The sequence below is a fragment of the Balaenoptera musculus genome, chromosome 1, assembly GCF_009873245.2.
Source record: "Balaenoptera musculus isolate JJ_BM4_2016_0621 chromosome 1, mBalMus1.pri.v3, whole genome shotgun sequence".
Taxonomy (NCBI): domain Eukaryota; kingdom Metazoa; phylum Chordata; class Mammalia; order Artiodactyla; family Balaenopteridae; genus Balaenoptera; species Balaenoptera musculus.
In genome coordinates, this window is record NC_045785.1 from 82445204 (window position 1) to 82471313 (window position 26110).

At 43.5% G+C, this 26110-nt stretch overlaps 1 protein-coding gene across 1 annotated transcript in view; it reads right to left on the bottom strand.

Annotated features, from left to right (window-relative positions):
- BCAR3 (BCAR3 adaptor protein, NSP family member) overlaps positions 1-26110 on the bottom strand; it is a 115990-nt gene that overhangs the window by 70765 nt on the left and 19115 nt on the right. The window contains exon 3 of the mRNA XM_036872740.1: positions 9007-9046. Coding sequence (XP_036728635.1) covers positions 9007-9046 — 40 coding nt within the window. The remainder of the gene's footprint in view (positions 1-9006; positions 9047-26110) is intronic.

Sequence of the window (26110 nt, forward strand, 5' to 3'; positions counted from 1 at the left end):
AATTTGCCCAAAGTCACACAACCAAGAAATGGCTAAGATGGGGCTCTGCCTCTGTATTAGTCTCCTAGGGCTGCTGTAACAAATTACCACAAACTGGATGGCTTTAAAATAGAAACATATTCTCTCACAGTTCGGGAGGCTACGAGTCCAAAATCAAGGTGTCGCAGGGCCACACTCTCTCCGAAGGCTCTAAGGTGGGACCCTTCCTTGCGCCTTCCTAGCTTGTGGTGGTTAACACTGGCAATCCTCAGTGTCCCTAGGCCTGTGCACACATCAACCCCAATCGCTGTCATCACATGGCACGCTCCTTGTGTGTCCAAATTCCTCTCTTCTTATAAGACACCAGTCATTGGATTAGGCCTACCCTAACCCAGTATGACCTCGTCTTAATTTGATCACATGTGCAAAGACCTTATTTCCAAATACGGTCACATTCACAGGTACTGGGGGTTAGGACGTCAACACATCTTTTGGGGAAGACAGTTCAACCCACGACAGCATCCAAGCACCCTCTTCAAACCACTCAGCTGTTCTACCTCAAAAGAACCTTCCAGGCTTGAGGGAGAGGCAAAGACCTGGCAGCAGCAGGAAAAACCAGCATGGAAAAGTTTGTGAGCAAGGTGGATGGCAGGAGATGAGGTTAGAGGTGAACAGGCCACAAGAGGATGGCTGTGAAGTCCAGTTATAAAGCTGAGTCTGGTCAGAAGCCATAGCTTCAATCCTTGCTTACATGTTAGTTCTCCAGTCTCTTCACCAACTCTCCTACTGTTTGGGATCTCAGAGGAGTCCTCTTCCTTCAGCCAAGGATGAAAGCTGCAGCACAGAACATGAATGTGAACCTGCCGTTATTCCACGCACAGGCCACACCGGGCTCCCTCAAGCATCTCCAGAGGGCAGCTCCAGGGTCTGACCTTGATTCAAACCATCAAGTTCAGAAGCCTAGGGGGAATTCACTTCTGACTTGGGACACTGAGAAAACACATCTCAGGCTGTACTGGCAGAGCAATATCTGGCCTGAGGAGTTATCCAGACAAGCCCCAGGCAAGAGCAGTCAGGACTCAAGCTATTTCCACACACCTGTTCACCCAGAAGGGGTGAAGATGCTAACGCGACGGGAGAGATGCTGCTGCTCAGGGCAGAAAGGTCTACCTGCTGAGAGGCCGAGGTGTGTCCCGATCATGCAGTGTGGCAACAGCACTGTCCCTGCCATTGTGCAAGATCATACAACTTGCACAGGGACTCACTGCTGTGTCATCAGGCAAGGTCAAGGTGATGTCGATGACCCACGGCTGCATCATGGAAGAGTTAGCATGGAAAGATGGGATTTTTTTGTGGAAAGCCTATTACGTATTGTTCAGAGGAAAAACAAGGACAGTGTACGTGCATTCAGTCTAGAGCAGGGGCCTACAAACCTTTTCTGTAAAGGGACAGATAGTAAACAGTTCAGGCTCTGCCACCTGTTCTGTCACAACTACTCAACTCCATCATTATAGTCAGAAAGTGGCAATACATCAATGAATGGATGTGGCTGTGTTTCAATAAAACTTAACACACACTGAAATTTGAATTTTACAACTTTCACGTTCTTCTGTTGATTTTTTAAAAACCCACTTAAAAACATAATATCCATTTTCAGCTTGTGGGCCTGCAATAGACAGCAGGCCACATTTGGTCCCAGGCTGTAGTTTACCAACTGCCCACCCCACACCCCTCCCCCAGGCTAATGATATCCCCAGTTGCTCATGAATTAACTTAATGTCATTGTGGTAACAAGGTCTCCAACTGGAAATCTCCTTTTCTCCCCTAAAATCCTTACTGGCTTTTGGCAAGATGCCAGGCATTGTGTGAACTCTGGAATTGCCCCTGGCTTCCTCTCCGTCACCACCTCCATTTAAGTCCTGCCAGGAACTGTCAACCCATCTTACAGAATGGCTCTTAATTCTATCTCTAAAAGGCCTCCAGCACCTGCCCTGACTTTCCATTCCCACTGCCACTATCTTAGGTTAGGCTCTTGATGACACTTTCCTCCTACCCAGCCTGACTCGACTGAACAATTACTAACACATAGACTCTGCCCAAAACTATCTGTCGAATGAACAAAGGCAGTAAAATATCCACAAGCTCAGCACTTTCTCCATCTGATTGGCAGTCTGATGTGGCCCATCTCAAAACCAAAAATTTCCCCTAGTGAGGTGGCAGCACTTAAGGGCTAAAATATGATAAGCATTTAGCTTGCTTTTTCTAAAGTCAGGCTCAGCTGAGGTATAACCTGCCAACAGTAAAAGTCACCCTTTTTAGTACAGTTCTGTGAGCTTTGAAACGACCCCAATCAAGGTATTCCAATCACTCCCCCAAAGTTCCCTCATTCCCTTTTGCAGCTGACCTCTCTCTCTACTCCTTTCAACCACGGATTCGTTGTCTGTACTATAAGGTTTTATCTGCATCCAACAGTCCAGTTCCTTTTTATGGCTGAAGAGGATGTTATTCTGTGGCTCTGCAGTTTATCTGCTCACCAGTCAAAGGACACTTGAGCTGTTTCCAGTTTTTGTCAATGACAAATAATGTCACCATCAACATTCACATACAGATTTCAAGATGGACGTACGTTTTCATGATGAGGTTTTACTTTGTATAAATGGCCATATTTTCACAGACCTGCAGGATAGGATTCCATTGAATGAAGGCCTGTCCTCCATTCCTATTCTTCTGCCTTCTCACCCTGCCTCAGCAATCTTTTACAAATGCAGTAACATTAAGCCTCCCAAGAATATCTGCAGAGAACTTTTTGGGGTGGGGTGGGAGGAGCTGGATGGGAGCTGTCTTCCTTGCTCCCAGGGTGACCCCCCAAGGCTGCTTCCCACTCACGGCGGGCGGTGTTTGCCCTTCTCATCCACAGGGGGCGGTACTGGCTCTCTGGGTGTGCAAGCTCAGGCAAAAACCTGCAGAGCCAGCCATCGGGCCATTATCTGCTTCATATAACTCGTTAAAATCTCACAGAATGCACAGCGTACCATTGTTTTGGTAAGTCCCTTTCATGGCTTTGTGAGCTGGCTAATTCAGAGCAGACTGGCCTGTTTTCCCCGCTGGAAGAAAAAGACTCTCCTCAAAGACGGCTATTTAACCGTGACCATGGCTGCAGCCATCTTGAGCACAAAGGTGGGGGGAGGGAGGGGGCTACAGCCCCCGCCGCCCCCGCCCCCAGCGAGGCTCCCACAGCCCGGGCACTTATTCTTGGCGCTGGAATTCGCATAATAACTCCTCTTTTAATCTGCTGGGTGACCTCATGTAGCCCCGGCCGACTGCAGGAAACGGCCTTGCTGAGATCTGAGCCTTGGGCAGTCTGTCAAGTCTGTAAGACCCTCTTAGAAAGAGCATTTTCAGAGTGTTAACCCCATAAGGACCGATCTCCAGGTGGCTCTGGGCTCCTGAGCTGCCGGTGTGCACCCCAGAGGAAGGAGAAGTCCAAGGGCGTCTGCTCGCCTCTCGAGATACCGCTCCAGTCCCATCCCTTCTCCTAAACCGCAAAGCAAGCTCAGAAACCGCAAATCATCTTAGAAAAGCTCGCCAGTGGTTCCAGCAAGATTCGACCAGGGCTGACGACAAAAGAAAGGATATTCGTTCACTAGGGAGCTCACGGGAACAAAAGGCTGCATTCAGTCCAGACACTTGCTAACTGCAGGGCCTGGAGAGCGGGCTTTGTCCGAGGGCACCGTGCTGTTCACAGACTGGCCTTGCCTACACCTTGCTTAATTTGAAAAAACAGGCTTCCCAATGTCTTCTCTACTTTGCTATTGCTATATTTATTTTTCAATTTGTCTTTCTTAAAGACAGTTTATTTTAAAATGAAAAATCTATAATAAACATTTCTTGTAAAAGAAAAATCACAAAACTGTAATAAATATTTCTTCTTTAAAAAAAAACAAAACCACCCAGCTCTGCTGTAGCTAATCACCTCCTCCTCTAAAAAATATACTTTTAAACCACTCTCAGAAAAGAGACTCTATTAATATAACTGTAAGGCTGTGTGTGAAGAAGCTAGAAAGAATTTGAATCTTCAGTCTAAAAGGAAGATAGGTATAAAGGGGAAGAAGAAAGGAAATACTATAAATTTATAAAGTTTAGTGAGTATGGGGTGGGGGAGGGCAACTCCCGAAGGTTAAAGAAGTGGCCCCAGGAAAAAATGAAAAGAATGATAAAGAGTGAAAATGAAAGTAGGTTTCATAGGTTCAAGAAGGCGTTGCAAAAGTGAAAGCATAGGGATCATAATAGCAAATGTAGGAGTGTTGGGGGTAAATCTCCAATCTTTTGAGGTAATATGATGGGTGGGCACTTATTATCTGCCACATCCTTGGTCTCAATGTCTGAGACACAACATAAAATGCCACCCTTGTTCCAATCGATGTGGCAATTTTATGATCAAGAGTGATAGATTAACTAAGAACCCCTTACCACTTGCAAAAACCCTTCCGCTCCAGCTTATCACAGGCAGAGGGGATCCTAGAAGTCTTAAACTAGAAGGGACATTGGCCCATCCCCATTGGTTTTCTAGTTGTGGGGAAGATGGAACCGATCTCGAATGGTCTTGGCCTGCGGTGGCTTGAAGCAGGATTTTGGTTCCCCGGCCAGAGACTGAAGTCAGGTGGCGGCAGGGGGAGTGCTGAATCCTAGCCACTAGACCATCAGGGACAGTGGCCAGTGACAAGGCCCTGGCCCATCAGCTTTGTAGAAATGAATTCCCACAAAGAGACAGAAAGTAGTGAAATAAGTAAAGTGTTTATTAGGAGGAAAAAGGATACAGGTGAATAGACTCATACAGGCAGACTCAGAGGAAGAGTCATGCCCTCGTGGTAGTTTGAATCACTTTTACGGGGCATTTCTTCCAGGTTTCCTTTGGCCAATCATCTTGCTTTGCCTGGTTCTGAGTCTGTATTTGGTTTATCTCAGGGTCTTCCCCTGTGTGTGCGTGCGCGCATCTCTTAGCCAAGATGGATTCTAGCAAAGAGACCTATATGGGTAGGTTGACATCACCTACTACGGCGTGGTGCCCCCTCCTTTTTTGACCTCCGAGGATCCTTTCTGCGCCTGTGTAGTGGGGAAGGTCTCCTTGACTTCGAGGATGAGGAATATGGGTCTCTTTATCCCTTATCTGGGCAGGGCTCAGCTTCTCCTCCCTCCTGTCTCCCCAGAAGGGGACAAACTCCAGCTGCTCAGCCTGGGGCCCACCTATCTCCTGCCTCAGACCCATAGAGAGAAGGTGGTAAGTCCAAGGTCATGCTGCTAATTAGACCAGAGTGTGGACCAGACTCCCCTCCCTGGAGATTCTTAGGGGCTGTGTAACTTGGAGTCTCCTATTGGAATGCTATCTGGGAAGGATAACACACTGAGCTATTACCATATATTCACATTTTAGTACAATTATTTTTATCAAATGTTCTAAGCAGCTACCTGACACAGGTCTAAGAAATTAGACACAGAGTAGATACATTTTAAAGGCAGTAAAAATATAGCAAAAACTAAATGGGGGGCAGTAAGCAGGTAAAGCAGCCCAGAAGATAAACTCTACTGAACAATTTTGCCTAGGGCTATTTCCTCTGTTTAAAAAAAAAAAAAACGTTTGTTTTTATCTAGGGTAAGGTATGCTAGGTACGCGGAGGGCGGAGGAAAATTCCAGAGCTGTACACTACTAACCAAAGTCACTACCTTAAGAGCAGGAGGAAGGTGCAGCTGCTTGGAGGTTTCTGCTTTCCAATCTGGAAGAAGTGGTCTCGTTCAGGTATAGTGAAAGAGAAACAATTATATTTGATTACAGAAAAGGATCTCATGACTATACAAAACAGTTAAACTCAGACCTTCAAGACGATCATGTTTTAAGCTACTGGGTCAGTGGGAGTGGGGAATGTGGAGAGAGGAAGGGGCTAGGGACACAAGGAAAAGGTAGAAAAAGAAGAAAAAGAAAAAAAAAGAAAACTCCCCTCTCTAACAGTCAGAATTAAAGAGACAGAAACAGTGGAGAATAAGGTTCCAAAATCCCCAGGGGTTCTTTGGATCTACTCAAATTTTCTTATCACAACCAAGCAGGGAATACATCACTTAGGGTAACCAGGTGTCACTGGGAGGCCCCAGCAGGAGGTAAGCCTGCTGAAGAAATGAAAGAACTACCAAACAGCCCTAGGGCTTCCCTGCCAAGCACTTTTCCCTCCAGTCCTCACACAGAGGAGCTCCTCGTAACCTAGCAACCACCTGCCGGGTCCCCTTTCACGCTGCCTTACTGACGTGCAGCAATGCCAACTGTGGGAAGTGTTAGGAGGACACAGAGTACAAACTGGACGCGATTGAACGGTGGAGTCACTCCCTATCCAGCTCTCTCCTGCCACGACACAGCAGCCCCATCACCCCATGAAGTATGGGTCAGCTCCAGCGTGTCCTCTCGCCCAGACACGAGGAACCAGGGGTGGTCCCAGACCTCGCTCTTAATCAGAGCACTGGGAAAACCAGGTGAAGATGGTTAGAAAGTCTCCATGGTAAGGGAGGCTTGGGAAGGCGGCTCCTAAAAGGATGAGAAAGGCTGTCAGTTGGCCCCAACTGGGTGCTTCTACTGCCAAGATGAGACCCAGTCAGAGATCCGCTGGCTCCCCCCCCACCCGCCCCCATTCTGAGGTCACAGTGAACTGCTAAAAATCTGACTCTACCAGAAAGGGCCCTACAGGATGCAACATACTTTACATAGAATCTCTACTTTTCTCTGTGCCCGAGAAAGGGGATGATAGGGAAGAAACAGCTCAAAGTCAGAGGGCCAAACTGCATCCACTTTCTCTGCACCTCTCACCTCCCTCAATCATCTTCAGCCACCCTCCAGGCTCTAGGCACCAGCTGGCACCGATTTACGAGGGCTTCGAGGCATGGACTGGTCAGCAGGGCTCAAGAGGGTAGCTAAGTCTGAAATGCTAGGACGGGCCTGCGCTGGCCCAAGACAACTGACACGTGGGTCCATTCAGACCTTGAGGCCCAAGGCCTCTATGAGTGTGTTTTCAGAGCTTTAGTGCCCATGGAGGCAAATGAAAATACCCTACATTCACTCAGCAAATCCCCAAGCCATCCTTCCAAACCAAGGGCAAAGTGAGAAAGAAAAAAAAAAAAACGATGCATCGAGGAGGGACGTAGAGATTTCATCTCTAAAGCTCTGACCAGATTCAGATGAGGATGGTAGCAAAGAGTAACCTTCAGAACACATCAGTGAGTGCTTGAAGAGGGTACCCCTTGAGCCACCAAGAGCAGTTCTATCACTGCCGGGGAAGGCTAGATGGAAGCACCGACAACCTCACACCTCTTCTCAGGCAACACGACAACTCACAACGACCAATATTCATGAATGAGATGCAATAGCTTAGATAATACTAAGTAAGTCCTTCCCAAAGCCTCTGCTTAGGTTTAGAATTCATCATTGGATTATCTTAAAAAGCTGGGACTTTAGTAAAAGAAAAAACTGAGTTATGGAGTAAGGGGAGGGGGTGAGCACAGCTTGAGCGAGCCTGCAGTGGGAGACAGCCAGTTTCTGGAACATGGCATGCAGTGAGTTCTAAAGGACAGCTGTGATTTACACACTGCAGAAGTCTAGGGCACATTTTTTATGTTATGGTCAAGTCAAATCGTAGTTTATGTGGATAGTGTCCCCGAATTCCTTGCAGTGTACAACCTGCACAAAAGCATATGTGATGCATCCAGGAGGGAAGCAGACACATCATTTATAAAGCCCTGACCAGAGTCTGACACAGCAGTCCTGCTGGCTTAGGATTACACATTTGCTGCAGTCAAGCTACAGCTCAGACATAGCGGGGGTAGAAGAGAGGGGAAAAATAAAATCCACCTCCATTCCAACAAACTTTATTATGACTGCCTCAAGTGGCCACGTGGTTCTACTAGAGTTTTCTCCTCTAGGAGAAGCTTTAGACCTTCTATTCTCTGGTCTAAAGGGAAGAAATGCCAAAACCCTTGGGCAGGCACAGTCACAGGCACACAAAAAGCAACAGGCCTAAATACTCCGAAACCAGGATGCGGGAATAATAAAGACGAAATGTGGCTCCTAGGAGGCAAGCACCTTAAGTCCTAACTTGTGCCATGATTTCTCCTAAAATTTAATGATATATTTTGTTATGAGAAATCAGAGTTCTCTTTTCTGTTGTAGGTGCCAGACGTAATTACAGTTCTCGAAAATAAAATAAAATAAAACAAACATACACACCTGAAAAATGGGGGGGGGGTGTGGGCAGAAGGAAGAAGTGAAAAGCATCATTTCTTTCTGCGCAGAAGATTGTTTAGAAGCGTTGAGTATTTAGACGCACTGAATGTCAGCCCCACTGGAAGGTAAAGTATTACACAGCTCATGGTCCCAGGTTAGCCACTGAACAAGGGGGTGGCTGCTGAAATGGAAAGGAGGGCTCGGAAAGCCTCAGGGAGCCTTCAGTCCTCCACTCAAGGTAAGCACAGCTTCACAACTCCTGTCTGCCATTCCAAGATCCAAAAACTCTGAAAACTGACAATTTTTAAATAATTCATTCGGCAGCAGAACAAACCCAACCTCATTTGGTGGCAAAATGTGACCTGAACTACGTAAGATCATTTGTAGTCTATTTCTCCCACTTCATGTGAACGTTCTCACATTTCACTGCTGAAATAATGGGCTTGATTACGGGATGCTGACCCTAGCTCCCTTTGGGGGTGTTATATATATGTACCATATTACCTTTCTAAAAAATTCTGAATTTTTAAAACACATCTAGCCCCCAGGGTTTCAGATAAGGGGAAGAGTTTGTAAACTTATAATAGGGTGACATAAGACCCCTGCAAAGATTACTAAAAGCCCAAAACAGTCAAATTACATCCTGGTGGTTTCAATCTAACCAGCTTCCTACACAAGCCAGAAGGCAACATTATCTGGCAACATTGTGTTAGAAATGGGAAATCTATTACCACAGGGTCCCTACTACATGCTAAATCCTGGTTTCCTACCTTCACATATTCCAGAGTTGGGTCCAGAAGATGCTGATCCCTGAAAAGAGAAAATATAAATATGAGAACAATTGGGAACAATGCAATCTTACCCTGGATAAAATGTATCCAACATTATTTCACCCTATTCATTCACATTATTAAGATGGGCCCACCTCCCAGGCAATACCCACGGCAGACAGATAAGGAAGTTAGAACAGACACAGATTTCTTTCACCGGTGTGTGTTTCGGGGTGGAGGATGGGTAGGATACCACCATGACCTCAGTCTAGAAGCTCCACGTTTTCCTGTCAAATTCAAGCTCCAGAAGTTAGACTGTTCATATGTAGTAATTCTAGATTCACTCTGAGCATAAAAATTAGCCTAACGGTCCAAAGCAAAGAGCTGTGAGAGATACGAGTAAAGCAGGGCTGGATGCCCAAACCTGCAGCACTTTGGACCAGGCAACTGTGTCACACCCACTTTGACAGAAAACGGAGGCTCAGGTGGGCAGAGCAGCTGCCCAAGGTCACCCAGCACCCGGGTGAGTGAGTTTTGAAGCCAGCTCTGCTTCTAAATCACCTTTCTCTTTTGCTGTCAAGCTGAGCAATTCATCCTAATTTTCTTTGGTGCCCCAGTGTTTTTTCTCTCCCCATTTAATGTCTGCTCATGTCTATCATAATACTGCTAGGATTAACCAGACAATTAAAAGTAAACAGCAGTGGTGTCACTGAGGAGGCTGACTTATTATAGTGGAAGAGGATCTAAGGCAAAGGAGAAGAGGGGGAGACATGAGAGCTGATGTTTCCAGCACCAGCAGAGTTACAGCAAAGTGCCCCCCTCAACAGACTATGTGAAAAGACAGCTGCCTTCAGAGACTTAAACTTCACAAAATCAACACATCACCCTGCAGAGACAGGATCATTTTTTAAAGGACAGAATGGCTCTGAAGCCGGTAGGAGTAGTCTTCTTAAGGGGGGCGGGGTGTCAGTATATCTACAAAGAGGACACATCCTTCAGAAGGCGGGGGATCCCTACCACAAAGCAGCTGCCTCTGGAAGGGTGAGCTCAACCCCAGACCCTCGGGGGCTTGGATGATTCCCTCTGTGGAGAGACTCCGGGAGACTGCAGCCCTTCTCCCCTGAACAGGGGCAGCAGGACCCCTGCTGGGACACAAGGAGTCCATCCCACAGCTCAGGGGCACACCATCTTGTTGTGAAATGGATCCAACCCCCAAAGCTATTCCTGGAGTGGTCTGTCCACTTAGGGCTGTACACAGGGCACACGCACAGAGGCAGGCTGGCTTCGGAGATGCTCCTCTCAGATGTGCAAACAGATTAGGTTCTGAAACGAGTCCCTCTGTAAGGCCAAAGTATCTGAGAAGGGCTTAAGCTCAAAGTCCCTGGTGCATTTCCATCAAAGAGGGGTATAAATCAGTCTTTCAGAGCCTGAAAACCAGGCATACTCTTTGCCTCCAAGCTTGTGTGTGTTAATCAGGCATCTTTTCCCAAAGCAGCCGAGTCTGTCTGCTGTGCTGGGTCACCACCTCCTCTGCTGCAGTCTGGACATTGCATTGATGTCATCAGACTTTGCGACCATGGGACCACCCGGCTAGTGACTAAAAACTTTGTCAGCAGGGCTTTGGTCATACTCCCCTTTAAATTCTAAAACTCCTGGTTTTCTACTGAATCAACATTTTAGGCTTATAGGCATCCGGTCTTATGCTAATCATCTGGCCCAGTGGTCTGGCCCTGGGAGTGCAGAAAGACGTTAGAACCACTGAAATGCTGTTTCTCATCTTCGTCAAGTTTCTATTTTTATGTATGTTCTAAAATGTACATTATATACATTCATACACATATGTCTTAATGCATGGATAAACAGTGTAGGTGTGTGCTTTTTAAACCAATGATTTGGTCTCGGGATCTGTTTACACTCTAAATAACTGAGGACTCTGAAAAATTTTGTTCATGTGGGTTATATCTACTGATTACTGATATTAGAAATTAATTCTGAAAAACTTGCAAAATATTAATTCATATTTTTAAAGTAAACCGATTATATGTTTAAATAAATAACGTTTTAATGAAAAACAGATATGTTTTTCATAGCAAAAATTTAGTGAGAAGAGTGACATTGTCTTACATTTTTGCAAATCTTTTAAACGTCTGGCTTACGAGAAGACAGGTAAATCCTCACATCTAGTTCTGCATTCAATATTCATGATATGTCTTAGTTGATATAAATGAAGAAAATCCACATTCACACAGTTATGTAATTGGAAAGGGAGGGATATTTTAATAGACTTGCATATAATTATGGATGTTCTACTTTGATAACATACCAAAACTTGACAAGTAGTAGTTTCTTAAAGGTTAGCTGTGATGTGGAATCTGAAACCATATCTCTTACTCTTTTGCATCTGTCCTACACTTTGAATGGACGTTTTGTCCATGTGTGATTCCATAACCACTATTCTGGGAAACACTGGTTCACTGAGTTATGCAGATCTTCCAAATTTTGACCCATTTCATTATCATGTAAAAAAAGAATCACATTGGTTAATACCATCACTGATCTCATCAGAAGTTACTAGGTATTGGGAATTGCCAAGCTTATGGTAGAGGATACAAGTCTTCTAACTTGAAAGCTTGAATTTTTTCATTGGCAACTAACATTGTCAAATATTTTCCCTGAGCTTCATTTCATTCATTTTGGGGAACATATCTGCCAAATACCAAGACCACACAGTCATGATCAGCAATTTTAACTCTTTTTTTAGGTGCTCAAAGGTCATTCTTTTAGTAAATTCTTTTTAGAATTTTGTCCAGGATCTGCTCTTCTTACCAGATTTAGCTGTAAAAATCCTTTTCCTTTTACCTACTGAAAGCTGAAACGTTCCTCTCTCCCTTTCTCTGGAGATGTACCTGAAAACTCTGAGCTAGTTCTCTCAGGATAGATCCCTCAAACTCTCTTGGGGAGGGTGTGGGACAACCAACACGAGTGCTGTGTATGAGTGGCTCCTGAGGCAGCCCCAGCTGCAGCAGGGTCGCCACTCAGAGACGGGGTCACCTCAAGGCAGGGTGGCCCATGTGAGACAGGTGGGGACCTGGGACCCATTACTGCAGTGCTTGCACCTGGACAAATATCTCCTGGAGCAATGGAATATAAAGAAACTATAAGGAACTAAAAATAACTGCACACATGCACGGTTGGGGCAAATTATGAACAAGATACAAAAAGGCCAAAACCCAGCTGCCACTTCTCAGGTGCCAGGAGCAAAAGCAGGGTACCGTGCATGATCCCTGCACACAGCACCACCAAGAGGATGGGCAGACCACCTAATCCACTCTGGCCCGACCCACCGATCTGCACCTGCGCCTGCGCTCACCCCGTTTAAGGGACCAGCCCTCCCCCACTGAGGGAGCGAGCAAGGGTACCTGTTACTTGTTTTCACTCCCTCGTGCTGCAGCATGAGTCCCAATAAAGCCTTGCCTGAATTTCTTGTCTGGCCTCTTATCAATTTCTATTGATTAAAGAGTCCAAGGACCCAAGTCAGTAACATACCTGCTCTCCCCACCACCCTGCTCTCCTGCCCAGAGACCCCGGCACCTAGGAGCCTGGGGTGTTCTCCCAAGTGTCTCCCCAGCCTTGGATGAACTCCCGTGTTCCTGTGGTGCTCCTCCACCACACACACTTCTTTTGGCAAAAGAGAAGGAAAACAAAAGCTGCTGGTTAGGGATAAAACTGAAGTCCCCTCTTGACCCCGCCCCCAAATAAACTCTGCTAAGGGAGCCCTGCTCATTCTGTTCCCAGAGCAGAGGGGGACCCAAGTTCTAGTTCAGTGAACCAAGGGGTGCCCTAGTGGATCCTTGTATTCTTCTACTCGTCCGTTTTAGAGAGACAAGGGAGGGAAGACAAGGAGAGTATGATAAAACTGAGTGAGTGTGTTATAAATCCAAAAGCTTTAAAAATCATTGCCTCGAACCAAATTAAAATTATATTTAAATGCAGAAGTGCTGTGTCTCCTTTCTCAGCCAGCCCTAACCCTAACCCTAACCCATAAAGAAGACACGAGCTGGAAAACATAGCAGTTGGCCCTGTAGCCCCAGCCTCTAATTTGAAATAGAATACCCTATTATTCATACAAGACTGTGCTGCAAACACTCTTTAAACCATATCTTTATATTCCCCAAAAGAGATCACTAGAAAACAAACACAGAAACTTGGCAATGGAAATGAAAAGCTTTTTTAATCTTTTTTTTGCTTATGTCAATTATGAATCCCCACCCGTGTGAATCCGTGATGTTGTGTGCATCTGTCTTTACAACTGGAGAGCCTGGCAGGCGCCGTGCCCCTCTGCCAGGCAGGCTGCCCCGCTGAGCACCAGCCGCAGACCGCAGGAAAGCAGCAGGACGAAACTGGACTCTCCTGTTATTTTGTTCTTAGGTTTATTAAGTTTTAAATAACATCACTGTGTTTACTCTGGTTAAATCATTCTTTCCAGCGTCCCACTTTCTTAAGTTCATACTGAGGGATGTTTAGCTGGGAGTCACAGAAATGTTATACATATTTACTATTTTAGGTTGTTTCTCATTGGTAACCAGGTTAATAATATCCTCCCTCTTAAAAGGACACTTGATGTATAAGTATTTGCTATTTTGAGTGAAGAGGTTTTCCGTCTTGAATACACAAACAAAATTTCACTAACATAGATCTTTTCTGAGCAGTTCGAATACAGATGGAGATGGAAGTGCCCTATGTCTGTCTTAAATTAGAGAATGTTTTAAGTGAATGGATGTCTACTTATTTAAATATTATAGACTAACTTAATGGCTAATGGTGTTGCCACACAAATGTCCCTTTGGATAAAACATAAACGGAATTGCTTGTAATGACATGATTATTTCATACAATGGAGGGATGTGAGAAACTAGATCCAGCTATTCCAGACTGATGCTCCCCTTAAACTCCACACACAACAGTGATGTGCAGAGCTGGCACACTTCCTCTGTGCAGGTGGCATGGTGTTTCCATGCATGTTCACTATATGTGTATTTATTTATATATGGTCTCTCCCTCTACAAGGTGAGCAACCCAAGAGTAGTGATGTGTCTACTTCATGCCCAGTATGTCCCACAGTTCTTGCATTCATTCCACAAACATTATCAAGTATCTACAATATGCTATGCAGTTGGCCAGACAACAGAAATACAAGAACCAAAGACAAAGACCCTGCATTTAGAGAGGTTGCAGGCAAGTGGGGAACACAGATCAACTGATCCAGCACAATTCAAGTTAGTGAGAGAGTGTCAGTGGGAGGTTTGAGGGCTGAGTAGGGACTTGTCCCAGTGAAGAAGCTGTGGGGTAGGTGGTGATGAGACATGCCCAGGCAATGAGAGAAGCACGTGACAATATGGTACATCTGAGGACCCACAGCGTTGCAGAGTTAATTCCCCACTGGCCCAGGCCATCTCTCCCCTGGACCCCTGCATTACCCTCCCCAATTCTACTCCATCTCCACAATCTCCACAATAGCAGCCAGAGTGATCTTTACTCAGATCACTCCCCTGCTCAAAATCCTCTAACAGCTCCCATCCAGTCAGAACAAAACCCTGAGGTCCCCACCGTGGCCTTCAATGCCCTGCTTGGCATGACCCCAGCCAGCTCTCCAACCTCACTGTGTTAGGCAGAATTTCAAAGATGCCCCCTCCCAAGGTTCCTGTCCCTTGGTGAGTCAGTCAAACACTAATCTAGGTACTGCTGTGAAGGGATTTTGCAGATGTTATTAACATCGCAAGTCAGCTGACATTAAGACAAGGCAATTATCTGAGGGGACCTGACTTGAAGAGGGAGGGGGATTTGAAATGAGGGACCCTGTTGCCAGTGTGATGTTATGAGAGGGTCTGTGACGAGGCCCAAGACACAGAACCTCCAGGAGACGGGAGCTGCCCCTGGCAGATGGCCAGGAGATGGAGACCTCAGTCCTACAACTGCAAGGAATTGAATTCTGCCGACGACCTGAATGAGCGTGGAAGCAGATTCTCCCCCAGAGCCTCAGGTGAGAACGCAGCCGCTGGCATCTTGAGCGAGACCCTGAGCTGAGAACCCAGTTGAGCCATGAGGGACTTCTGCTCTACAGAAACTGTGAGGTAACAAACAGGTGTTAAGTCACTGAGTTTGTGGTGTTGTTACTCAGCAAAAAAACGCTAATATGCTTGTCTATTCCATCCAAGCCCTACTGACTTTCCTTTCTGTTGCTCAAACGCATCAAGCCGGCTCCTGCTGCTGTGGCTTGGCATTTACTGTTCCTTTGCTTGGAATAGTCTCCCCAGATATACTCGAAGGCTCACTCCTCACAGCTCTCAGGTCTCTCTCAAACATCACTTCCTTAACCATCCTATCTAAATGAGCACCACCACCCTCTATCCCCTTTTCTGGCTTCATCTTTTCCCATATTATCTGATATTATATGAAATGTTTATTTGCTCATGGTCTGTCTGTTCCCCGGAATATAATCCTGCAAGAGTGGGGCTTTCTCTGCTTTGTGCACCTTGGTGTCCCCAGTACTTTGCACATAACAGTTGCTCAGAAACCACTTGCTGAATTAATGAAGAAAAGAACAACTAACGGAAGCACAGGGCTGGGGGAAGCAGCAGGACTGGTGGGGGGTTGGGAGACCAGGATGAAGAAGAGGCAGAGCCAGATCATAAGGGGCTTGGACGCCACGTAAACACATTTAGACTTTATCTTGAAAGCAGTGGGATTTGTTCAAGGCTCTTAAGCTGGAGAATAACCAGAGATTTTTGTTTTAGAAAAATCCCCCTGCAGCAGTGTGGAAAACAGATTAGTGGGGGGCAAAGTGGAGTCAGGAAGACTAAAGGAGAGGATACTAAAGGGGTCTGGGTAAGAGATGACGAGGCCTGGATTAGAGCGATAGAGGGAGTGGGGGGATGGTGTACAGACTTGAGAGACTTTCAGAACTGTGAATAGATAGACCTTGGTAAATGGCAGGATTTGGTGGGTGAAAGGGAAGAAAGAGGTGAGGACACTCACTGAATTCTTTCTAAGGGAGCTGGGTAGATGGTGCCTAGCACTTGGCAGGGACTCCATACATTTGTTAAGAATGAATTAGCAAACAGCTCTGCCTCAAGCACGATACTGTACTAACTAGACTACCAGGTTCTGAATTAATAAGACTTTACCTCATTACCATCCATTTTCCACAGTTAGCAGTCCACACGATTGCTGCCATTTAGCTACTGAATGTCTCAAATAAGTTTTCCTTCCTTCTCAACAGATAAATAAGTTACTTTCAGGAGTCTTTCACATCCTTCAAATTATGAACACATAAATCTTTCCCTTAAAGTATGATGAAATATAACATTTAAGGGATCACTTCACACCAGCAAAAATAGTTAACTCATGAAGGAAAGCCAGAGAACAACAAAGCAAAGTAGCTGTGCAGAAGCTAGACAAGAGTGCCTGATTTTATATAACCCTTTGGTCTTCTCCATCACCCCCACCTCAGTTGCCACTGCTTGTTTATGTCTTTTCCGCAGGACTGTAAGCTCCGTGAGGTCAGCGGCTACCTCTGTCTTGCTCACCAATGTGAACAAGCACGTACAAAAGTAGGTACAAAAGTATTTGTCACATAGCAGCCAATTAATAAATAAACAAGGACAAAAATGCACAAATGAAAATATAAACCACAATTAATCATCCTTATATCTATATAATCCAAATAAGGCCTCAGAAAATTAGAAATTTCTATGATGGGACCTTCCTTTACTAAATCTGGTAGACCAGATATTCTCAAAATTAAATGATAATCAAATTACAGATGTATTTCCAAATACATGTTGAAGTCACAAGAAAGGGAAAGTCTCAGGAAACACAGACACATACAAAACAGATACAGAAACAGAACAAATCAAGAACACAAAACGTGAACAACAGCAACAAAAAGGTAAGGAGGAAAGCAGGGAGGCTAAGCCCTGGGTTCATAAGAGTGAGCAGCTAACCCCAAAGCCCCCCATAACGCCCACCTGAACCATCAGAACGGGACTACACCACCCACTACGGAAGGAATGTGCTAAACACAACACAACACAAAACAAAAAACAAGCTCTAGCAAAGGGAACCAAAGGGAACCAAGGAGAGCTACTGTCTCTATCACAGATTCTGATGGAAAAAAAATAATAATAGTCTCCTGTAAGAATCTGTAACCACAAGTAGGCCTTTGGGATTCAAATTTATATGACCTGCTTTGACAGAGAATCCAAAACTGAAAAAAAATTAAAGTGTCTGCGTTGGTGGCACCATTAGTAAGGAAACAATGTAAATCCTTTCTGGAGGAAAACTAGATCAACAGAAAGCTACTCAGGATAGCCACAAGTTTGGTTAAATACAAAAATTCCCTTTCAGGAATAACCATATATGTGAGAAAACAAGCCCCAATGACTGAAAGTTAGCAGAAATGACAATAGATTGAGATCCCCAAAGACTTCAGATATTGGAATTTCAGATATAAGCTATAAAATAATGATGTACGATAAGTGTTTTAAAAAGATGGAATAAAAAAGTGATCTAAGAAGAAATAGGCAGACATAAAAATAATCTACTATAACTTCTAGAAATAAAAAGCTAATCGATCAAAATATCTAGATATAAAGAAACATAAAGATAACCTTCTAAATAACTTAGACATGACTGGAGAAAACATTTATGAATTAAAACAAATATATAAAGAGATTATACAAAACACAGCTCAGAGAGAAAAGGTGAAGAATAATACAAAAGAGACATTGAAGGTAGAATGAGAAGGCTTAATTAACCAGAACTCTAGAAGGAGAGAATTGGGAGAAAGGCAAAAAGCAATAGTCAAAGAAATAATGATGGGAAATCTTCAAAATTAATGAAAGATACTAATTATCAGATTCAGGCATCCCATGAGTCCTAAGCAGTGTAAACAAAAATAAACACATTGTAATGAAACTACAGACCACCAAAAACAAAGAGAAGATCTTAAAAGCAGCAGAAGAGCAAAGAAAGGCTTCCCTGAGATCAATGACAATTAGACTGACAGCAGATTTTCATCAGTCAAAAGGGAAAGTGAGGAGCACAAAATTTCTTGCCCAGCAAACTACCTAGAACAAGGGTGAATAAAGACAATTTGAGACAAATGAAAATAGAAAATACCCTTCAGGAAGCAGGAAAAGGATGCCAGAAGGAAAGCTTAAGATCTAAGACTGAATGATGCACGAAGAACTGGTAAACACATAGGCAACTCTAAACCAGCACTGATAGTGCAAAATAAGACAAATATCTAATAACATTATGGTGGTTCTTCAAAAAATTAAAAGTAGAATTACTACATGATCCAGCAATTTGCCTTCTGAACATATACCCCCAAAAACTGAAAGCAAGATTTTGAAGAGATATTTGTGCACACATGTTCGTAGCAGCATTATTCACAGAAGCCAAAAGGTGGAAGTAATCCAAGTGTCCATCAGTAGATAAACGGATAAACAAGATGTGGTATATACACAATGTGGTATATATACCAGGGAATATTATTTGGCCTTAAAAAGGAAGAAAATTCTGACACATGCTACAATATGGAAGAACCTTGAGGACATTATGCTAAGTGAAATAAGCCAGTCACAAAAAGTCAAATAACTGTATGATTTCACTTATATAAGATACCCAGAGTAGTCAAAATCATAGAGACAGAAAGTATAATGGTGGTTGCCAGGGGCGGGGGGAGGAGGAGGAATGGAGAGTTGTTGTTTAATGGGTGCAGAGTTTCAGGTCTGTCACACAGAGTGAAGTAAGTCAGAAAAAGAAAAACAAATATCTTATATTAATGCATATACGTGGAATCTTGAAAAGTGGTACAGATGAACCTATTTGCTGGGCAGGAATAGAGATGCAGACGTAGAGAACGGACGTGGGGACACGGGGAGGAAGAGGAGGGTGGGATGAATTGGGAGATTAGGTTTGACATAAATACACTACCATGTGTAAAATAGATAGATGGCTAGTGGGAACCTGCTGTATAGCACAGGGAGCTGAGCTCGGTGCTCTGTGATGACCTAGATGGGTGGGATGGGAGGGTGGGAGGGAGGTCCAAGAGGGAGGGGATATATGTATACATATAGCTGATACACTTCATTGTACAGCAGAAACTAACACAACATTGTAAAGCAATTATACTCCAATAAAAATAAATAAAATAAAATAAAGATGAAAAGAGTTCTGGGGACTGGTTGTGCAACAATGTGAATGTACTTAACATTACTGAACTGTGCACTTAAAAATGGCTAAGATGGTAAATTTTATGGTATGTGTATTTTACCACAATTTAAAAAGACAAACTAAAACACAAGGCAACATTGACGTATGAGCCAAGTGGAAGGTACCCAAAGCTTATGTTCTAAGTCCTGCATTGCTCAGGAAAAAGGAGAGGTATTGTTTCACTCTATTATGTTGTTTAAAGTCATATAGAAGTATTTTTAAAATAACCACTAAGTGAATAGGAATAGAGTATTTTTTAAAAGACAATTTAAAATAAGGCAATTTAAAAAACCCATAGGTTAAAAAAAATGTACAAACAGTACAGACATACAGAATAAGAGGCAGCTATAAACCCAAATGTATCACCAAACATGGTAACTGTTGACCAGATTATACTCACAAGACAGATTTTCAGAATGGAGGATATAGTACCCGTAGGATACAGTTAAAGTGGTATTTTGGAGGAAACGTAGAGACTTAAATGCTTACTTAGAAAAGAAAGACTGAAATTAATTAAGTGTCCAGCTTAAGAGAACAGAACAAACATTAAAAAAAGACTAAAGATGAAAAGAGCAGAAATTAAAATTTAAAAAAATGATACAGTAAGGGAGCAACAAATGAAGCCTGGTTCTTCAGAAGCCTAGTAAAATAAACCTCTGACAGATATAATCCAGGGGGAAAATGAGAGAAGGCACAAAACAATAGAGAGATGAAGTGGGAGCGTAATCACAGATAACAAGAGAGCCCTGTAAGAGAATACTATGAACATCTTATGCTGATAAATTTGAAAGCTTAGGAAAAACAAATTCCTGGAAAAATAATACTAAAATAGACTCAAACAGAAAATCTGAAGAGTCCTATAATGATTAAAAACTTGAATCAGTTGTTCAATATCTACAGACCTGGATGGTTTTTCTAACCAGGAAGTTCTGCCAAACTTTGGAACTTATTACTTTGAAAATTATATAAACTTTTCAAGAGACTTGAAAAAGAGGATACTATAACTTTGATATCAAAAGCACACCAGGTCAATAAAAGAAAGAAAAGGTAGCCTAGGCTAATCTCACACATGAATAGATATGAAAAAAATCCTAAACAAAATATTGACAAACCTAATCCAAGAATGTACAAAAATACATCATAATCAAACTGGGTTGACTCCAGGAATATAGGGTCAGTTTAACATGAGAAAATCTATCCACCACATTAACATTAAAGGATTAAAGGAGAATAATCATTTTGGGCTTCTAATTGATGGCGGTGGGGAAAGGATTTTAAAAAATATCATCTTTTCATGATCTCAGCAGGGAAAAAGCTAACTCTTCACAAGCTAGAAATAAAAAAGGACAAGTGTACCTATGAAAAACCTCATTCTTAATGGTGAAGTATGAGAATCATTGACAAAATCAATCAATCAATCAGAAGGAAGACAAGGATGTCCACAATTACTGCTTCTGCGCACCACTGTCCTGGAGGTCCTAGGCAGTGCCGTTAAGTAAACAAAAGAAATAAAAGGTATAAGAATTGGAAAAGGGAGAACAAAACTGTCATGATTCACAAATGATGACTGTAGAACACACAGAGAATCTATACAAAGCTGCTAAGAAGAGCAGGGTTCCTGGATATGAAAGCACTGTGCAAAAATCTTCAACTTAAAATTTACTCAGGTCAGGGACTAGGAGGCTTACATGTCTGGGATGGAGTTCTTGCTTATGGGTGTTCATTCATCACAAATGAACTCATTCCTAGAACATTTAACTGAAATGCAGCACAAAAAGACTTAAGATGGGTGTGACCAGCAGGCTGTCTCTCTGTTTACATGTACTAGTAGGGCCAAGGAAGACCAAAACTGCAGCCTAGGGGTCTGCTGGTTCACCATTTTTAATCAACCCATGTCCCAGGGCACATCAACAATCAGGAAGGGTGAAGCCAACGACCAGGAGAAAGTTCGCCCTTCATTGGCAACCTTAGCCTCTTTGCATGTGGATATGGCCTTGGAACCCAGAGCTGTCAGTCACCCTTTGTTCTCCAGCATGAAGCTCAATTAACATCTCAACATCTTGAGGAGATGTGGGGATGGAGCGATGGGGCAAGGAAGAGACAGCAACAGGCTTTGAATCTACTAAGATTTTGCTTCCACCGGATGATATTCCTGACTAGACCACATGTTCTTTCAGGTAAGATTAACACGTGGGAGAGTCTAGCATTCTCATTTTAAATTTTATTAGACGATATCCAGGGTTCGAAGGCCTTGCCCATCTCACCAGCCTCATCTCCTCACCTTGCTCCTTTCATTCCAACAAATCCAAACTATTTGGAATTCCCTGAACCAAGAAGCCTAGAGTCCCCATCGTCTTCCTATTCATTCCCATCTTCTCTGACCACTCTTTCCCCTGCTTTCCTCCCTCCCCAGCACCAACCCACAGAATTAATACATCTTCTCAGCACTTATTTTCTATGCATTATAAAACCTTATTATAACAAATAATTATAATTCAATACGGTATGTGTACTCCTGTCTATCTCCCTTACTGGGCTATGATCTCACTGAGAATAGGGACCATATTTTATTTTATTCACCTCTATCCCCAGAGCACAGTTGCTCAATCAATGTTGGTTTGAATGAATGAACGAGTATGAGGGTGTGTGTGGGTGGGGTGTGTGCGCACTCGAGAGTGCAGAAGATCTAGAATCTAACCCCTCCCATCCACCACACTCCATGGGTTCACCAAGAGAAGAATAACACTGGAGAGAGAGAGAGAAGGAACAAGAGAGAAATGTTGTTCTTGGACTGATGGGCCTCCACATGAAGGAGATAAGTTAGCCACAGGCCTGTGACTGAGCCATGATGGCCTCACAGAACTCCCTCAGCGATGGAAGGTCACTGCTGTCAGGGCAGCGCCCGGCTCCCCGGCCCCACTGAGACTAGATGTTTTCAAAGTGGTCTTGAGAGGCCAGCTGCTTCAGCTGAAAATGAATCTCTCTGGACACATTTGAAATGCCAGGGAGGAGGTTAATCAGGGAGATAACCAAGAGGACAGAGAGTGTACTACAGGGCCATTTCCAGCTGTTTATGGGAAAATGCAGAAATAGATGGTTAAAACAGGGTTGGCCTGGTGGGTAGAGATATGATATCACTTGGAAAAATATGAGCTAGTGTGTAGTTAGATGGACAGTTTCTCTGCTGATACTGGGAATCACATTAAAGTCTCAGTAAAGAGTTACTTTCTCACTCTAGGTGGGGGCATATTATGTGCATTGCTTTGCTAATTAAAAAAGGGATATAGCCTGTCAACATTTAAATCAAGTCTACTTCGATAAAAAAAAAAAAAAAGAAGCCGCCCAAGGGGAAAAGAAGAGAAATCACCCCAAAAAGCCAATTACGGAATTAATTATAAAATATAATAAAATATGCATATGATTGTGCTTTTGAAAAAGGGATGTAGCTTTTTTCTTGAATTTTATTTTATTTATTTATTTTTTATACAGCAGGTTCTTATTAGTGATCTATTTTATACATATTAGTGTATACATGTCAATCCCAATCTCCCAATTCATCACACCACCACCCGCCAACCACCACTTCCCCCCTTGGTGTCCATACGTTTGTTCTCTACATCTGTGTCTCTATTTCTGCCTTGCAAACTGGTTCATCTGTACCATTTTTCTAGATTCCACATATATGTGTTAATATACGATATTTGTTTTTCTCTTTCTGACTTACTGCACTCTGTATGACAGTCTCTAGGTCCATCCACATCTCTACAAATGACCCAATTTTGTTCCTTTCTATGCCTGAGTAATATTCCATTGTATATATGTACCACATCTTCTTTATCCATTCGTCTGTTGATGGGCATTTAGGTTGTTTCCATGACCTGGCTATTGTAAATAGCGCAGCAATGAACATTGGGGTGCATGTGTCTTTTTGAATTATGGTTTTCTCTAGGTATATGCCCAGTAGTGGGATTGTTGGGTCATATGGTAATTCTATTTTTAGTTTTTTAAGGAACCTCCATACTGTTCTCCATAGTGGCTGTATCAATTTACATTCCCACCAACAGTGCAAGAGGGTTCCCTTTTCTGGGATGTAGCTTTAAAAACAGAGAACTATAACACTTCTAGATGTGCACTTAAGAGAATATATTTTGTTTCATCGCCTTGCAAAGTAAATATGAGATTTACTCTCCCACATCTCAAGACGTATTTCTTATTTGTTAAAGGAGGCTCACTAGCAGTTGACAGGATTAAGGTTGGTGCTTATTTTGTATTCTCCTCCCAGGGTTAACACGTGACATGAGGAGTTCCTTTTCACTAATACAAAGAACCTGAGGGGTATTCCTTAATGATTAAGCCAACAGATCTGCTTTAGAGCAGGTGAGTGGTCTAGACAGAAGCTCACTGCTCTGTAGTGGGGGAATTCATCTTCCATTTCTGTTGTTTAGACCTAAAAACAATTCACCAGATGGGATCTGGGCAGCCAAGTGTGACAACTTCCCTTGGTCTGATTATTAAACTTCAATTAATGCTTCTAAAATCACATTAGCTTTTTTGACAACCATAATATACTGCTGACTCATTCTGAGGCTGCAATTACCTAAATCCGGAAATATTTTTTCACATGTGGCTATTAAGCCAAACCCCATACTTTTACTTTGTTTTTTTTACTCTAGTGCAAGTCTTTTGTCTCTCCCCAAAGTCCTTCTAGGTAGGTTTGGTCTGTTGTTTCAAAACGCCAAGATCTTTTTTGGATCTTACTTCTGTCACTTTGACGTTAGTTATTCCTCCAAGATTCATACCATCCACCAATGTGATCTTTATGTCAGTACCACTGTCTAAAAGATATTTTAAAGTTGGCTAGAAAGGGGCTACGGACACAGCCTACAGCGTGGTTTCTGTACCATCATCTGGCCCGAATCTCTCTCATCCTAAGGATATCACCGATGATTGACATTTCCATACACACTTTCTCAACAGTCCTCTAATCTACCAACAAAGTAACCCCAGGAATGAAAGTTAATCTAGTCTGACCTGCTTTTGGCAAAGCCCTGCTAATTACTAATGGCTGTTGCTTCCTTCACCAAGTGTTCAAAAATCATTGTCCTAATAATCCTTTTTAGAATATTTCCTGAGAAGGATGTCCATCTTACCATTTTATAGATTCATTTTATCTCCCTAGTTCCGTTTTTGAAATTTAAATACTTATCTATCTGCATCTTTCCTGTCGCTCTTGGTGATGCCAACATTTCTCCAACGTTGTGTGCTGGTTTGATGGTCTCAGCCTCAAGCTCCCTCTGTCTTCTTGGGCCTTGGGGCTTCACCTCACTTGGGGGCATAACAGCCTCTTGTCATGGCCTCATCTACTGTCTTCCTTCACCTCTATCCTACCCTTTCCAATCAGAGAAGTCATTTCCATGGCAGAAAAAATGCAAGCCAAACAGAAGCTCAGCAGTTTGGTTTCTCTCACATCCACCCCTCTTTGGTTTTATTATTCCAAACATAATTTTTGAAAGCCCTTTTTGTTACCTGTAGCATTTTTCACAATCCTCTGCTCACTCCGCACTCTGGTTCTTTCACAGCCCAGAAGCCACCCTCTGATATGGGCCTTGGTTGCATGGCGCAACCTTTCCTAAGCCTGGGGCCAAGGCCAGAACAGCACAGAGGAAGTGGCGGCACAGACGAGGCATGCCCTGAGGGAAGGGTTACCTAGAAAGCACAGCCTGCAATCACCTGGTCAAGGAGAAAAAGTAACAGGATACCTGGGAAGATGTTAGGGTCAGAGGTCAAGAAAAGCAGAATTGCTTATCAAGCTAGTGGAGTGATACAGAGGGCTAGCTAGCTACACTGTGGATGGGAAGTTAGGTCAGCAGCAAAGAGAGAGAACAGGTGCAGGTAAGCTCAAATGGCTCCAAACCCACATCCCCTTCTCCCTGGGCCATGAGCTCCTCAACTGGACAAAAGCCCTGGACTGTCTTTGAATCTCTAGCATAAAGCCTGACACACAGATGCTCAACATACTTGTGAATGAATTCATCAGATCGGCCCTGGCTCATCAGACCACACTGGGGGGATCCTGTAAATGGATCAGTCCAGGCTGGAGACCGTTCTTCCTACACATCCTTAAACAAGAGAGCTCCCTGGATGGTCACATACCTGTTCCTCCTTTGAACTGTGGGCAGCGTGTTGTTGTCAGTTGTCCTGAAATGCGTTTCCCTTTCAGAGCCTCAGACCATGAGATCCTTTTTATTATTTCCCTCAACTTGGGGAATCTTTCCTCCTAGAGCCCAGGGTAGACTGTGGATGAGGACACGATTCTCTCCCTGGCTACCAGAGGTCCCAAGGCCTGGTTGCTTCTCAGACTCCTGCTTCTTTCACTTCAGCAGCCAATTCCTGCTTCTATGAGTCAGTTTCTATCTCATCTGAAAATACAGCCATGCCTGATGAATGTGTTCATGACATATTCTAAAAGGATGGCAATTAAACCGCCTCCTCAGGCGGATTCCCTAATCATGTTAAAACAGCACCATTTAAATATCTTGCGTATTACACTGTGGTGAGTCTCTACAGGAATCCAAGGCTAATACAAAGTGGTACTGGTTGATGAAGATTAGACGCGGTCATGGGTTAACTTGTGCTCGGCAGAATTCTAGGACAGCATTAAGTTAAAAGCCACTGTTGAAACCTTAACTTGGCGGCAGTCAGTCAAACTGAATAGAGTAACAACAAGAAAAGCCGTATCAAGGCCACTATGTCTCTTGGCAGGCACAGAGGGTCTGGAATCAGTGAATCATCAGGCTTCGGGCTGGCTAAGCCCAAACACAGCACT